This window comes from Bos javanicus, chromosome 19, assembly GCF_032452875.1.
Source record: "Bos javanicus breed banteng chromosome 19, ARS-OSU_banteng_1.0, whole genome shotgun sequence".
Lineage (NCBI taxonomy): Eukaryota > Metazoa > Chordata > Mammalia > Artiodactyla > Bovidae > Bos > Bos javanicus.
Genome location: NC_083886.1, coordinates 27,565,273 through 27,579,711, shown reverse-complemented (window position 1 = coordinate 27,579,711; position 14,439 = coordinate 27,565,273). Strand labels below are relative to the sequence as shown.

Here is a 14,439-nt window from a genome sequence, read left to right as displayed (position 1 = left end):
CATTTCCTTCTCCAATGCATGAAAGTGAAAAGTGAAAGGGAAGTTGTTCAGTCGTGTCCAACTCTTAGCGACCCCATGGACTGCAGCCTACCAGGCTCCTCCACCCATGGGATTTTCCAGGGAAGAGTACTGGAGTGGGTTGCCATTGCCTTCTCCAAACATTTGTGCTATTTAGGCTTAAATCGTGTAGTAGGCACATCAGATCAACTTTATATTTAAGATGTAGTAAATGAAAGTCGCTCAATCATGTCTGTTTATGACTCCATGAACTATATGCAGTCCGTGGAATTATCCAGGCCAGAATACTGGAGTGGGTAGCCATTCCATTCACCAGGGAATCTTCCCAATCCAAGGGTCGAACCCAGGTCTTCCGCATTGCAGGTGGTTTCTTTACCAGCTGAGCCACAAGGGAATTGTAGTAAAGGGGTGCTGAAAATTTATCCCAACTTTAAAAAAGCCTTAACTTAGTAACTGCCATGTACCCTGGCTTTCATTTCTCTTTTCCACCAGGAAAGTCCTCAACCATTTCTTGAATTGTGTTTCAGTAAATTGTTTTACCATTACAACAACTTTCTGAGGTGGTTATTTTTATTCCAGTTTTGTAGATGTGGAAATTGAGGCTAGAGTTTAAATAAGTTTATTGAGCCAGTAAGTGGAAGAGCCTCAGTTTAGCTCTAAAAGTATGGCTTTAATTGCTCTTTGGTTACATAGTTAATAATTAATTGATTTGTGAAACCCAGCATACTTTATATCTTACCTCAATTATTAAAATGATTTCATTTCCTGAGTCAACATTTAAAAATGTAATGCTTAATTTCTTCATTGGAATGTTAACATTATAAACTTAATGCCTTATTTCTTTGTTGGAATGTCAGCCTGATAAAGGTGAACTTTTCATTAATGGAAAGTCTTTTACTTTTTTGCCCCAGAGGATCTGAAGAGGCAAAATGCAGTTTTACAAGCTGCACAAGATGATTTGGGACATCTTCGGACACAGTTGTGGGAAGCCCAAGCAGAGATGGAAAACATCAAGGCCATTGCCACGGTGTCTGAGAATACCAAGCAAGAAGCTATAGATGAGGTGAAGAGACAGTGGAGAGAAGAAGTTGCTTCACTTCAGGCTGTTATGAAAGGTAAAGATAAAGACAATTTTATTTTATGATTTTCTAAGATAACTGATTCTGATGACTGAGAACATTTGTAGAAGGTCTTAAAATATATCCTGAGTTTCATTTGTGGCTTTATGTATTACTGTTTCTAAGATGTACTGTCGTATTCAAAATAAAAGGGAAGCCAATGAAATCATAAACGAATATATCATCTGTATCTTTAACAAATTTAATGATGGAGAATTATGATGAGCATGTTATAAATGAAAACTGTAGTTCATTATAAGATTTAAAGCAGGGCTTCAAAACAGATTTTCTTATAGGAGACAGGCCAGTAATATCAATGAAAGAAGCTGTGTGGGCACAGGAAACGTGCTGAACTGGAGAGACCTCCCATGCAAAGAGTGAAGTTACTATTTATAGTTCCATCACATCCAGTGTTGCCATATTTTTACATTTTAAAGAAAAATTTGGATTTTTATGTGAAATTTTCACTTAGTCTGTGAGGTAGAGTGGCCCATGAGTTAGAATAGGTTTTATGAGCTTCTTGCTGGTGACTGTAGATCTAAAGGAAAAGTAGTGGTTTAATCTCTATCAGCTGTTAGCGCCACCTGGGACGTCCCATACTTAATTACTTCTTGCATTTCTGAAAAAATGATAATAAAATAAGCTGCCTCCTGAATCTTTGGGTTCCTGGAATTAGTTTAGTTAATAATATAAATGTGAAATAGTGGTTACTTTTTTCCCTGTCTTTGCAGTTATGTGTCATTGTTGCCTTAGTACTCTTTATAAAAAGGCAAGTAAGACTAGCACTGCTTCTGAGTGTTTGGCTGTCATCTAGGGATTACTCTGAACCTCATGTTACAACCAACCATAGCAGCTTGCCCAAATAAGAGTTCATTTTCTCACAGGAGAAGTTCATAGGTAGGTAATCGAGGGCTGGGTACAATGGTTCCTGATGTCATCAGTGTCCTAGGCTCCTTCAGTTCTTCTCTTTCTTCATCCTTAGCATGTCGTTTTCAACTTCATTTTACTTTGAGGCTGAAAAAATAATTGCTCCTCCAGTCCACCTCAGTAAAGCAAAAATTTTCGAGAAATCTTCAGCATATTTCCCCCTTGTCCCCCCTGCCCCCACTCAGTTTATAGAGGTTTCTGCTTATACATAACTACCAAGACATCTAGAAATTCTAGATTTTAAATTGGGCCATTGATTTCTGGATCAAATTTGGGGTTTTATTAGTAAGAAAGAAAAAAGAGTGGAAATTAATGGACAACCAGCAGTGTTTATCACGTTTTAGGATTGTATTGAAGATAGTCATTTTATAAAGACTATAGAATTTGTGTCTCACTTTAGAATCTTGGGTTATAGTAAAACATTATGTCCCTTTTCTCACAGTTTCATATATGTAGTTGTATTGGAGCAACATGTTATGTTTGTCCTGGGAGTCAGAGAGTTTTATCTAAGAACATAGATTTTAGACTTGGTCTTAGGTTTGAATTCTAGCTCTGTTTCTTTCTAGTTATGAGACATTGGCCAGAGTATTTAACCTTTCCTAAGCTTTTTCTCATCTATAAAATAATATGTGGCACAGGTTTATTCTGAAGATTAGAGATGATTTAAAGTCCTTAGGAAAACTTCTATGTGTAGTAAGAACTGGAAATGTTAGTTTAGTGTTTTTAGTGAATTAAAAGATTTCCAGAAACTAGGCTTGCTTACCTTCTTTATATAACTACTTTTAAAATTTTAGTGTGCCAGCTCATTTTTTCCAGAATGCTTAGACATGAAATATTTGGTGATGTTTTGTAGAAACAGTTCGTGACTATGAGCACCAGTTCCACCTTAGGCTGGAGCAGGAGCGAACACAGTGGGCACAGTATCGAGAATCTGCAGAGAGGGAAATAGCTGATTTAAGGAGAAGGCTGTCTGAAGGTCAAGAGGAGGAAAATTTAGAAAATGAAATGAAAAAGGTATGGAGGAATGTATTCATCTGTAGAAATATTTGAATCCAAATATGTTTGTGGTAATGCTTTAACTAATATTGTTACAGTAATAGAAGTTTTACTGTTTTGTTCTGTTAGAGAAATTATTTGGGCACAGACCTAAAAGGAGTACTAAATAATTTGATGACCTTCCCCCACATTTATGTATGGGTAACTCTCTCACCTTGCTTCCATCTCATGAGGCCTGTGCTTACCACCCCATTTGACATTGCAACCTGCCCATCTCCCTCCCCCCACCTACCACAACTTGCTCGGATCTTATTCTGATTTTTCTTTTTCTATTGCACCTGCTGCTGCTGCTAAGTCGCTTCAGTCATGTCCGACTCTGTGCAACCCCATAGATGGCAGCCCACGAGGCTCCCCCATCCTCTGGGATTCTCCAGGCAAGAACACTGGAGTGGGTTGCCATTTCCTTCTCCAATGCATGAAAGGGAAAAGTGAAAGTGAAGTCGCTCAGTCGTGTCCGACTCTTAGCGACCCCATGGACTGCAGCCTACCAGGCTCCTCCGTCTGTGGGATTTTCCAGGCAAGAGTACTGGAGTGGGGTGCCATTGCCTTCTCCGTCTATTGCACTTATTTCCTTATAATGTACACAGAGTTCTCCTATTTGGTATGTTTACTGTCTGCTGCGTTTTCTTCCTCACTAGAACGTGAGCTTCATGAGGGTAGGCGTCTTTGTTTATTGTGTATCCTAAATGCTTAGGGTAGTGTCTCGCTCATAGGTGCTCAGTAAATATTACTTGAATGAGTGTTGTTGCTTCGTCTCAACTGAAGCTTGAGAACAGGTGTTAAGTTTTCCTTCTTTCTCAATATACTGTGGTTCCAGTGTGATGTATGTACTGCATATTATGCTTGAACATTTTTACTGTAGATGCCTGAAAATAGAGCAACTAAAATAGAAGTTGGAATATTTTATCATTGAGAAAACTTAAAAAGCTTTTTGGCCAGTTTGATTATGTAAACTTTTATTTTTCAATTAAAAAAATTTTTTATTGGTATATCGTTGATTTACAATGTTGTATTAGTTTCAGGTGTAGAGTAGAGTGAATCAGTTCTGCACATTCAGATATCCACTTTTTAAATTTAAGATTCTTTTCCCATGTAGACCATTATAGAAACTTTTGCTTTCTTAATTTATATACATATGTATATTTGAAATCACATATAAGATAGTAATTAGAATTTGATTTTTTATTTTCAGTTGAATTAGCCATAATCTTCATTCATACAAGGACTGCTTTTATGTATTTAGAAGTTTATTTAATTTTTTTTATAATGTAAAAATCATATGAGAACCCAACACCCAGAACAAAAGCCTGAACCTTGAGGAATAGTTATTTGCATTGTCTTATTTCAGGAGAAGATTGTAGTTCAGCTTCTTCATGAGGCTCTAACAATGTCTCACGATCACTAGTCAGTTAGTCATCTACCATAGTTAGCCACAGTAGACAGTCTTTAGTTCTCTCAAGTCTTTTGAGATGAATTCATAGTTAATGCTATGATTAGATATTTTATTCTGAGCCACAGTACCATTCACATGAGGACAGTTTTCTTCTTCATTCTTCTATTGTATTAATAAGAGACATCCCTGGTGGCTCCGTGGTAAACAATCCGCCTGCCAATGCAAGAGATGTGGATTTGATCCCTGGGTCAAAAAAATCCCCTGGAGAAGGAAATGGCAACCCACTCCAGTATTCTTGCCTGGGAAATCCCATGGACAGAGGAGCCTAGTGGGCTACAGTCCACGGGGTCATGAAAGAGTCGAACATGACTTAGCAACTAAACAGTAACAACAACAGTATATTCATAATCAGGATTTCCACAGTCCACTTTTTATCCTTTTTAAAATTTTTTTTATTTTTTAAGATAAACTTTATTTTTTAGAACAGTTTTTGATTTATAAAAAAATTGAAAATACTAGAGTTCCCATATCCTTCACTCCCAGTTTCCCTTGTTAACATCTTAATATTAGTATGGTACATTTGTCACAGTTAATAAATCTATATTGATTATTTTTAACTAAAGTCCTTTTCTTTGTATTCAGATTTCATTAGTTTTTACCCAAGTCCTTTTTTCTGTTTCAAAATCACATCCAGGATACCATATTACATTCAGTCATGACTCTTAGTTTTTTGTTGACTGTGATAGTGTCTTAGATTTGTTTCTAATAACCTTTCTGTCATTTAAAAAAGTCATCTTTAAAAGTTTCTTTTTTTGATATGTGTCGCTTGGAATTGTGAGGTCATCTTTGCATTAATAAAAGACTCAATCTGTATTAAATTCTTTGTTGCTTTTCTCCTTTTTTTCCCCTGGTGATTTTTATCAGCAGACCTCTATAAACATCCCAAATTAGCCTTGACTGAAGATATTTTAAGCTCACATGTCTTTTCCTAACAGGACTTAGTTCAAAATAAAATAAATGATGAAATGACTTTGCAAGCACTGGGAAACAAAGTATGTCACTCTTTTTTGAGAGATATCAGTTGTTTTTTTTAATCTTCACTCACATTTCTGCATAGATAATATTTTCCCTATCTCAAGCATTTTAGGAAGCCTGGGTTGGTTTAAATTCAGTGAATAAGATTAATTTTCATTTTCACTAGAAGGGAAAAAGTGAACTTTTTGAGTCGGTCTTTGTTTCTGTATAAATATACGTGTGTGTATAAAGTGAAAATTAAATTTCTTACCAATTTATTAGTTTATGGATGTTTGCTTTTAATCTGTGTTTTTGAGAATGAAGAATGGTAAACACCATAGCTTTAGGGGTTATTCTTTGAGTTTGTTTCATTTAGATGTCAAAAGTAAAATGATAAATATTCTGTTTAAAAATTTAGGTTGAAGCCCTTTTATAGAAACATAATTTTCTAATATTTTAGGAAATAAATGCTCTATTTTTATGTTATAAAATTAGTCCTTTCTGTATTTGTAAGAGGTTATGATTTTTTAAATTTCATAACCAGAATTACAAAAATTAAAGTATTTATTATATGCGTTTTTATATATATATTTTCATCTCAGTTACTCAGCTAGTTAAAAAGTCACATTTGTGGTTGCTCTCATTTTCTGAGATGACCACATTTTGTCTGTGGAATGTATAATCTATTTAAATAAACCTGCTTTTACTTTCCAAAATAAACAAACAAAAAATTCAAGTTTGTCATAGTGAATCCATTTTCCTGCTTATTCCTGAATTCTAAATGAAATACTTGATAAAGCTGTGATTATGACTTGACATTCAAAGTAATGCAGCATGTAAGAGTAAGACAGAGTTCAGTTTTGTGAGTGCTCATACAGTGTCTGCTAGACCTATTATTTCTTAGAAAAGTGATAAATTGGTAAATTGTGACATTTAATTCTCTTCAACAGGCCCAAGAGGATGCTGAAAAACTTCGGTCTGTTGTGATGCCTATGGAGAAGGAAATTGCAGCTTTGAAAGATAAACTGACAGAGGCTGAAGACAAGATTAAAGAGCTGGAGGCCTCAAAGGTTGTGAAAAGTTGTAATCCATTTGCTTGGAACCAAAGTTCTACCCTTATGCTTTGAGCAAAATTAGAATACCGAGGGAGTAAAAACTGTAATTTAGACTATGCATTGTCAGAATTTTGCTTTCTTTAAAATTCAAGAAAATGCTTGGAGATGATTTTGCCTTTATGGATATTTAAAATAATGACAGTAGTGTTGCTTGTGCTGCTTCATTATGTAGTCACTGTTTATCTTCCTATCAAAATGAGTATCATTCGCTTTGAAGGAAAATAAGTTGTTCAAAGGTGACTTTGTTTCCTGACATCAGCCCCAGAATCAGTCTTTTAGAAATTATGTAGCTGTAGTGCAGCTGGATTTGTTGGCTATAAAGGCCAAATAGAAAAAAAAATAAGATTTGTTGATATGCAGATCCAAATCTCTGTCCACAGGTTATTAATTATTTACAATAAAATGTAGTGAAGGTAAAATGTCTGAAAATGAGAAAAATTAACTCATGGGAGAAGGAATTGTCAAACATTTTAATAATTAATTTAAAAAGTAGGAAAGAAAAAATTTAGAGGTAGTAATCAAAAGCACTATATAGGAGTATAGAAAAAAATGTAGGAGTGTAGAAATGGGTGTATTTCAGTATCAGTAATTCTAGTAAATGTAAGCTGATAATTACCTACTAAAAGAGACTGGATTTTAAATTTATAATGTAATATAAATTTATATTGTTTGTAAGAGACATACCTAAAATAAAACTACAAGGTAGTATTGAAAAAAAGAGATATTTAAAGCTATGCCTCGTAAATTCTAATCAAAAGAAAGTTGATACAGTATTTATGAAGCAGGATGAAAGGAAAAAATAATTAATAGAGATAAAGAGGGACCCTTTCTAATTTATAATCCATCAATAAGATATAACAATCATACGCTTGAATGCATTTACATAGCTTTGAAATATGTGACTAAAAAGTGACAATTAAAAGAATTATTCACAATCATAGTAAACGATTTAAATTGTCCTTAAGCAAATGATAGTGTAAGCAGAAAAAAATAGTAGGGATATGGGAGTTTTAAGCAGCTTGGTTAGTAATTTAGATGTGAGAGACACAGAATCCTGTCCTTAGAGAGACTATTTCATACAGTAGTAGAGCATAGTAGTTTAAGAAGATAGTGCATGGAATAAAGTATTGTTATTTTTAGGTACATTATACTTTTCATTGTCACAAAGAAAGAGTCATTTTATTTTGAAGATGTGTTATGCAAATCCAAATCTCTGACCATGGGTTATTAATTATTTACAATAAAATATAGTTAAGGTAAAATGTCTGGAAATGAAAATAACTCATATGGGAAAACGAATTGTAAAATATTTAGAGTGATTTGATTTTTTACTTAAGAATCTAAAAAAAAGAACAATAGTACAAACAGTATGAATGGAAGGAAGTAATGCAGATAAGAGCAGAAACTAGTGAAATAGAAAAGCAAAGGGAAAATTGAGAATGTAAATATAATGGAAAGAAAATGGAAAAACAAATAGGAAAATGGAAAAACTTGTCAACCTGATAAGACTAATCAGGAAAAAAAGACAAAAAGACTTAAACCATTAGAAATGAAGCAGGGAAATAACTACAAATCAGTCGAGACTTAAAAAAAATAAATACTATGAGCAATGTCACAGCAATAAATTTGAAATGAAATAAGATTGATAAAAATTTTCTTATAAGAATTAGCCAGTATTGTCTCAAGGTATAATAGAGTGGAAAAGGTCAGTTTTCATTCCAATCCCAAAGAAAGGCAATGCCAAAGAATGCTCAAACTACCGCACAATTGCACTCATCCCACATGCTAGCAAAGTAATGCTCAAAATTCTCCAAACCAGGCTTTAGCAATATGTAAACCATGAACTTCCAGATGTTCAAGCTGGTTTTAGAAAAGGCAGAGGAACCAGAGATCAAATTGCCAACATCTGCTGGATCATCGAGAAAGCAAGAGAGTTCCAGAAAAACATCTATTTCTGCTTTATTGACTATGCCAAAGCCTTTGACTTTGTGGATCACAATAAACTGTGGAAAATTCTGAAAGAGATGGGAATACCAGACCACCTGACCTGCCTCTTGAGAACCTATATACAGGTCAGGAAGCAACAGTTAAAACTGGACATGGAACAACAGACTGGTTCCAAATAGGAAAAGGAGTACGTCAAGGCTGTATATTGTCACCCTGTTTATTTAACTTCTATGCAGAGTACATCATGAGAAACGCTGGGCTGGAAGAAACACAAGCTGGAATCAAGATTGCCGGGAGAAATATCAATAACCTCAGATATGCAGATGACACCACCCTTATGGCAGAAAGTGAAGAGGAACTAAAGAGCCTCTTGATGAAAGTGAAAGTGGAGAGTGAAAAAGTTGGCTTAAAGCTCAACATTCAGAAAACGAAGATCATGGCATCTGGTCTCATCACTTCATGGCAAATAGATGGGGAAACAGTGGAAACAGTGTCAGACTGTATTTTTTTGGGTTCCAAAATCACTGCCGATGGTGACTGCAGCCATGAAATTAAAAGACGCTTACTCCTTGGAAGGAAAGTTATGACCAACCTAGATAGCATATTCAAAAGCAGAGACATTACTTTGCCAACAAAGGTCCGTCTAGTTAAGGCTATGGTTTTTCCTGTGGTCATGTGTGGATGTGAGAGTTGGACTGTGAAGAAAGCTGAGCGCCGAACTGTGGTGTTGGAGAAGACTCTTGAGAGTCCCTTGGACTGCATGGAGATCCAACCAGTCCATTCTGAAGGAGATCAGTCCTGGGTGTTCTTTGGAAGGACTGATGCTAAAGCTGAAAGTCCAGTACTTTGGCCACCTCATGTGAAGAGTTGACTCATTGGAAAAGACTCTGATGCTGGGAGGGATTGGGGGCAGGAGGAGAAGGGGACGACAGAGGATGCGATGGCTGGATGGCATCACTGACTCGATGGACGTGAGTCTGAGTGAACTCCGGGAGTTGGTGATGGACAGGGAGGCCTGGCGTGCTGCGATTCATGGGGTCGCAAAGAGTCGGACACGACTGAGCGACTGAACTGAACTGAGCTGATGTAGTTAATACCTATTAAAGAAAGTGAATTTATAGTTGGAATCTCCTTTTCTCCTGTTTCCTTTCCTCCAAAAGACATAAGACTCAATTAGTTTTGCAGACCAGTTTTTTCAAACCTCTCAGAAAAAGAATCCTTATATTTTACCAACTGTGTTAGAGAATAGAAAAAGAGGGAAAGCTCTCAATTCATTTTATGAGATTTATATAACTTTATTGTAAACAAACTCACTAAAAAGTATTAACAAAAAGTTGTAGATCTATCTCATTTAGGAATACAGAAACAAAATTTCAGCAGAGTAACTAAAAAAAAAAAAAAGCAAAAAGGACATCATGATCAAAAAGGGATTGTCCTGGGGCTTCCCTGGTAGTCTGGTGGATAAAATTGTGTTCCTGATGCTGGGGACACAGGTTTGATCCCTAGTCAGGGAACTAAGATTCCACATGCCACCTGGTGCAGTGTGTGGCCAGAAAAAAAAGCAGGGGAGATCTTTCCAGTAATTTAGGATGATATATCACCAGAAATCTATTATTTTTGTGTACCACATAAAGAGATGATAGGAGAAATGTAATATATTCATCTTAGATTGAGAAAGGCATTTGATAAATTTAAACACCCTGTAACAATAAATAAAGGGCTGTTTATTAAACCTTCAGCAAACCTCAAACATCATGGTGAATGTTTAGCAACCTTACTGTTAATGATAGGAGCAATATGAGGAAACTCGTGCTCAGTGATTTTGTTCAGACTGCTTATGTGGTCCTAGATGATACAGGAAGACACGGTAAAGAAATGAAGCATAGCAAGTGGAAAGAAAGCGGTGAAACTGATTTTTTTTAAATGGGAAAGCAGTAACATATTGGACATACTGCATTTCCTTTACCCTCAACTGAATTACCACCTCTCCAGGTGATAGGCAAAGTACCTGATGACAGATCAGCCCTTTGTCATGCGTGGTTAGTGCGTTTCTGATTGGCTGACAGCCTTCAGCAAAGCGTCAGATGGCAGCTTAAATAATCATTTAGTCCGTGAAGTGAAGATTACTGAAAACAGGTCAGCCAGCTATTTCAAGTTGGAGAAATGGGAAAATAAAAGGCATAAATATGACCTTGAAAGTGAAATGAGACATAACCATTTGAAAAAGGTAAAAGTTACATAGCCAAAATTTAGGATGGACAATTTGTAAGGAAGGGAAGAGCAAGTGATTCTTATCTGGGGCAAGATTACAATTTATTTTGGTTATTGATATTGTTTAAGATATTAGGCTATATTGTTAATACTTGAATATTATAGTTAATTATTTAATAGAAATAAGACACTTAAGATGTGATTTTTAAAAGTACTCTGTACTTGCCTTCAAGTGTCTGTTTATTATGGTATGAGTTTATTTTTTCCATCATGACTTCCCCTTTTTTCTTTTCATGAATTTATGCCTATGAAAATGTCTCCTTTTTGTAAATTTAAGGCATCTAGAATTACCTCGCCAGAAATTAAAGAAAAGCAAATTTACAAGAGTATGACACCATTTTTATATTTAGGAAATATACTGATTAAAAACAACAAAAGTAAAAAATAAAACCACAGTAACCTGGGTTCATTGAGTATGTGATAAAATGAGCACATGTGTGTATTGCTCAGGAAGCAGAGATTGGAACCACCTTTTTAAAAGCTAGGTACAAAGATGTTATGTGTAATCTCAATTGCATATTGACTTTGGTGATGATTATGGATAATGCCTACTATTAATTGTTGTCAATTATGTTATTTTCCTGGGCTTCCCTGGTAGCTCAGTTGGTGAAGAATACTCCTGCAATGCAGGAGACCCTGGTTCAATTCCTGGGTCAGGAAGATCTGCTGGAGAAAGGATAGGCTACCCACTCCAATATTCTTGGGCTTCCCTGGTGGCTCAACTGGTAAAGAATCCTCCTGCAATGTGGGACACCTGGGTTCGATCCCTGGGTTGGGAAGATCCCCTGGAGAAGGGAACAGCTACCTACTCCAGTGTTCTGGCCTGGAGAACTCCATGGACTGTATAGTCCATGGGGTCGCAAACAGTCAGACACGACTGAGCTGGGAAAATATTATTTTCGTAGTTTTCTATAGTAAGTATGTGTTTGTTTTGTAAACTTGGTGGTAAATTTAAATATATGTAAATATAAATGTAATTTTCTTTTAAGACACCTCCAGAACATTATGCTTAAGGTAGAAACTGTTGGAAGTTTTAGTTTAATAGAATTGCATCTTTTTCAGGTGAAAGAGCTGAATCATTATCTGGAAGCTGAGAAATCTTGTAGGACTGATCTAGAGATGTACGTAGCTGTTTTGAATACTCAGAAATCCGTTTTACAGGAAGATGCTGAGAAACTTCGGAAAGAATTGCATGAAGGTAAATATATATATATACACTTTATATATTTTTAATCTCAGTCTCTAAGAGAACTGTGTAAGTAAAATTGGTATTGATTTATAACAATAACAAATTCCAAAATGCCAGTCCAACATGTTAGTGATTCAGTTTAAGCTTTACAGTTGGTTTGAAAAGGTATTTGGATTTTTGGTGGCTTCTTGTTTCTCCAGGACCCCAGTAAGAACTCACAGGTCATAAGCTCTGGGCAGACAGCGAATAGGAAATTTCTGCTTAAACTGCTTTGCCCCAGACCTATTTTGATGGAGACGAATTAGCAAAAGTGAAAATGGGACAGAGAGGGCAGGTGGTATATTCTGGTGTTCTTAACTAACACCCCTGTTTATAAGAGATAATTTTTATTTTGCTAACCTAGTAGCAGAGTGATGCAGAAATTGACTCTTTTTTCAGGATAGGAGAAATAGGCTTATCCTTTCCCATTAAAATATACATTTGTCTTTAATTCTTCTAATGAATCTTATATACCTGAGATTCTTAAACTTTTTGTGTTACAGACTCCTTTGGCAGTCTTGTGAAGCCCTCTCAGAATAATGTTTTTAATACATAAAATATATAGAATTATAAAAGAAATTAATTATATTTTAAAACAGGAAAATATAAATAACTGCAAACTTATGGTATAGTAATAAATGTACTGTTTTATCAGTACATTAAATAACAAGGTCAGTACCAGGTCCAATAACTACTGTAACTTTGAAGTGTGATGAGCATAAATAATGAGATATCTGCAACAACTGTACTAAGATACAGAAGTATCTATGACTTTTGTTGGTGACCAATTCATGGGTATTGTTACACTTACTGTGGTTTGTTGCCTATATTTTATAATCGAAGGAAATGCTAAATTTCAGTTAGAGGTTAGTGAAAATAAAAATCTAAATTTTTATCTAAATGTAAATGGAGTTCTTAAAATCTTATACTTGTTGCATCTTATACTAGTAACATGTTTTAATGTGAAAATTTAGGACTGTGGTCATGGAAAATACAATTCTTTCATAAAAAATTCATGGAAATTGGGTTTTTTATCGCAAAATAGTGGGGATACTGAAATTGTATAAACTTACAGAATTATTTTATAAAATGTTATTAAATTAATCTAAAATTTGAGTCTTTGGCTTTCAGAAAATGCTTTTCAAAAGTGCTGCTGCTGTCAAAAAGACACTCAAACTCTGAAACAGTGTCCAAAAGAAATAGGAATTTCTGTTTAACCTATATGTCCCAACCCCTTCCAGCAATAGTGCAAGACTACCAAACCTTCCTAATATGCCTGGGAAAGTGTCTGAGAAGTTTCACTAAAAGGAGTAAAGGGATAGAGTGATTTCTACTGAAACAGCCATACCAAAAAACAGTATTTACATTAAAAGAAGATAGGTAAAAATTAAGCAGCAATTTTGTGTCTTCTCTATCTGGCTTTTCTGAAGGGTTGTAAATTTTACCTTCTAGAGAGTTAAGTTTTACAGCAGTGTGGAGGGTAAGATAGAGAGGTCCAGACAAGTGGCAGGAAGAGTAATGGAGGGACCCCTGTTGTAGTTGTCTGTGTCCTAAATCCAAGGCAGAAGGCAGAAGATGTCTGTCATATTGAACAGGAGGTAGCCTTATTATAGGCCTCTGTCACAGTTGAATGTTACAGTTGAATGTGAGGAGAAGTCAGAAGCATGAGTGGTCTTTCAGGTTTCTGGCTTGGATGACTGGGTGGATAGGCTGATAGGTGATACCGTCTACTCCTTTTTCTGAAGGTGGCTGAGCTGATGAATGTTGATAACAGAAGCATTTACAAAGATTCTTTGACTCAGCCTTAGAGGTCAAACTAAATGGGCTCAAGAAGGATTCCTGGATAACAAGTTTATTCAGAATGTATTAGGAGTGGTGACTGTGCATTTGGCTGTAAGAGCAATATTTCCCAAAATGTATTTCCTAGAACATTTGTTATGTGAGTGGCATTGTGGAAAGGACTTTTTGGTAAAATAAATTTGGGAGGTATTGTATTATGTATCACCTTATAAGGGAACATAGATATACTTAAGACCTTGAGTTCAAAGTCCTGCAATAAAGAAATTTTCATTAAAAAAAAAAAGTTTTTAACCCAAAGTTTCTGAAACTTACTGAGCACAGAAATCTTTTTTCACATGTTCCTCTTCCTAGGAACACACTCTGAGAGACTCTACTTAGAGGAGTGGTGTGGGGACAGCTGCCTTGATTTATGGCAGTTTACTCTGGGTTCTTGTCAAGAGACAGAATCCCAGGCTGGAAGACATTTGGCCAGACCTGGCTTGGTTAGGCCAATGTTAAAGAAATTGCCTACCATTGAAATTCAGTGTTTTTAATTGGGGGATTCCTAAACAG

The 14,439-nt window shown here is 35.5% G+C and overlaps 1 protein-coding gene across 4 annotated transcripts in view; it reads left to right on the top strand.

The window, feature by feature from the left end:
- The window catches only part of RABEP1 (rabaptin, RAB GTPase binding effector protein 1), a 96,754-nt gene that overhangs the window by 47,864 nt on the left and 34,451 nt on the right, over nucleotides 1-14,439 (top strand). For all 4 annotated transcript variants that reach the window (XM_061390828.1, XM_061390829.1, XM_061390830.1 and 1 more), the window contains 4 exons: nucleotides 930-1,133; nucleotides 2,917-3,077; nucleotides 6,477-6,596; nucleotides 11,922-12,057. In XM_061390828.1, coding sequence (XP_061246812.1) covers nucleotides 930-1,133; nucleotides 2,917-3,077; nucleotides 6,477-6,596; nucleotides 11,922-12,057 — 621 coding nt within the window. The remainder of the gene's footprint in view (nucleotides 1-929; nucleotides 1,134-2,916; nucleotides 3,078-6,476; nucleotides 6,597-11,921; nucleotides 12,058-14,439) is intronic.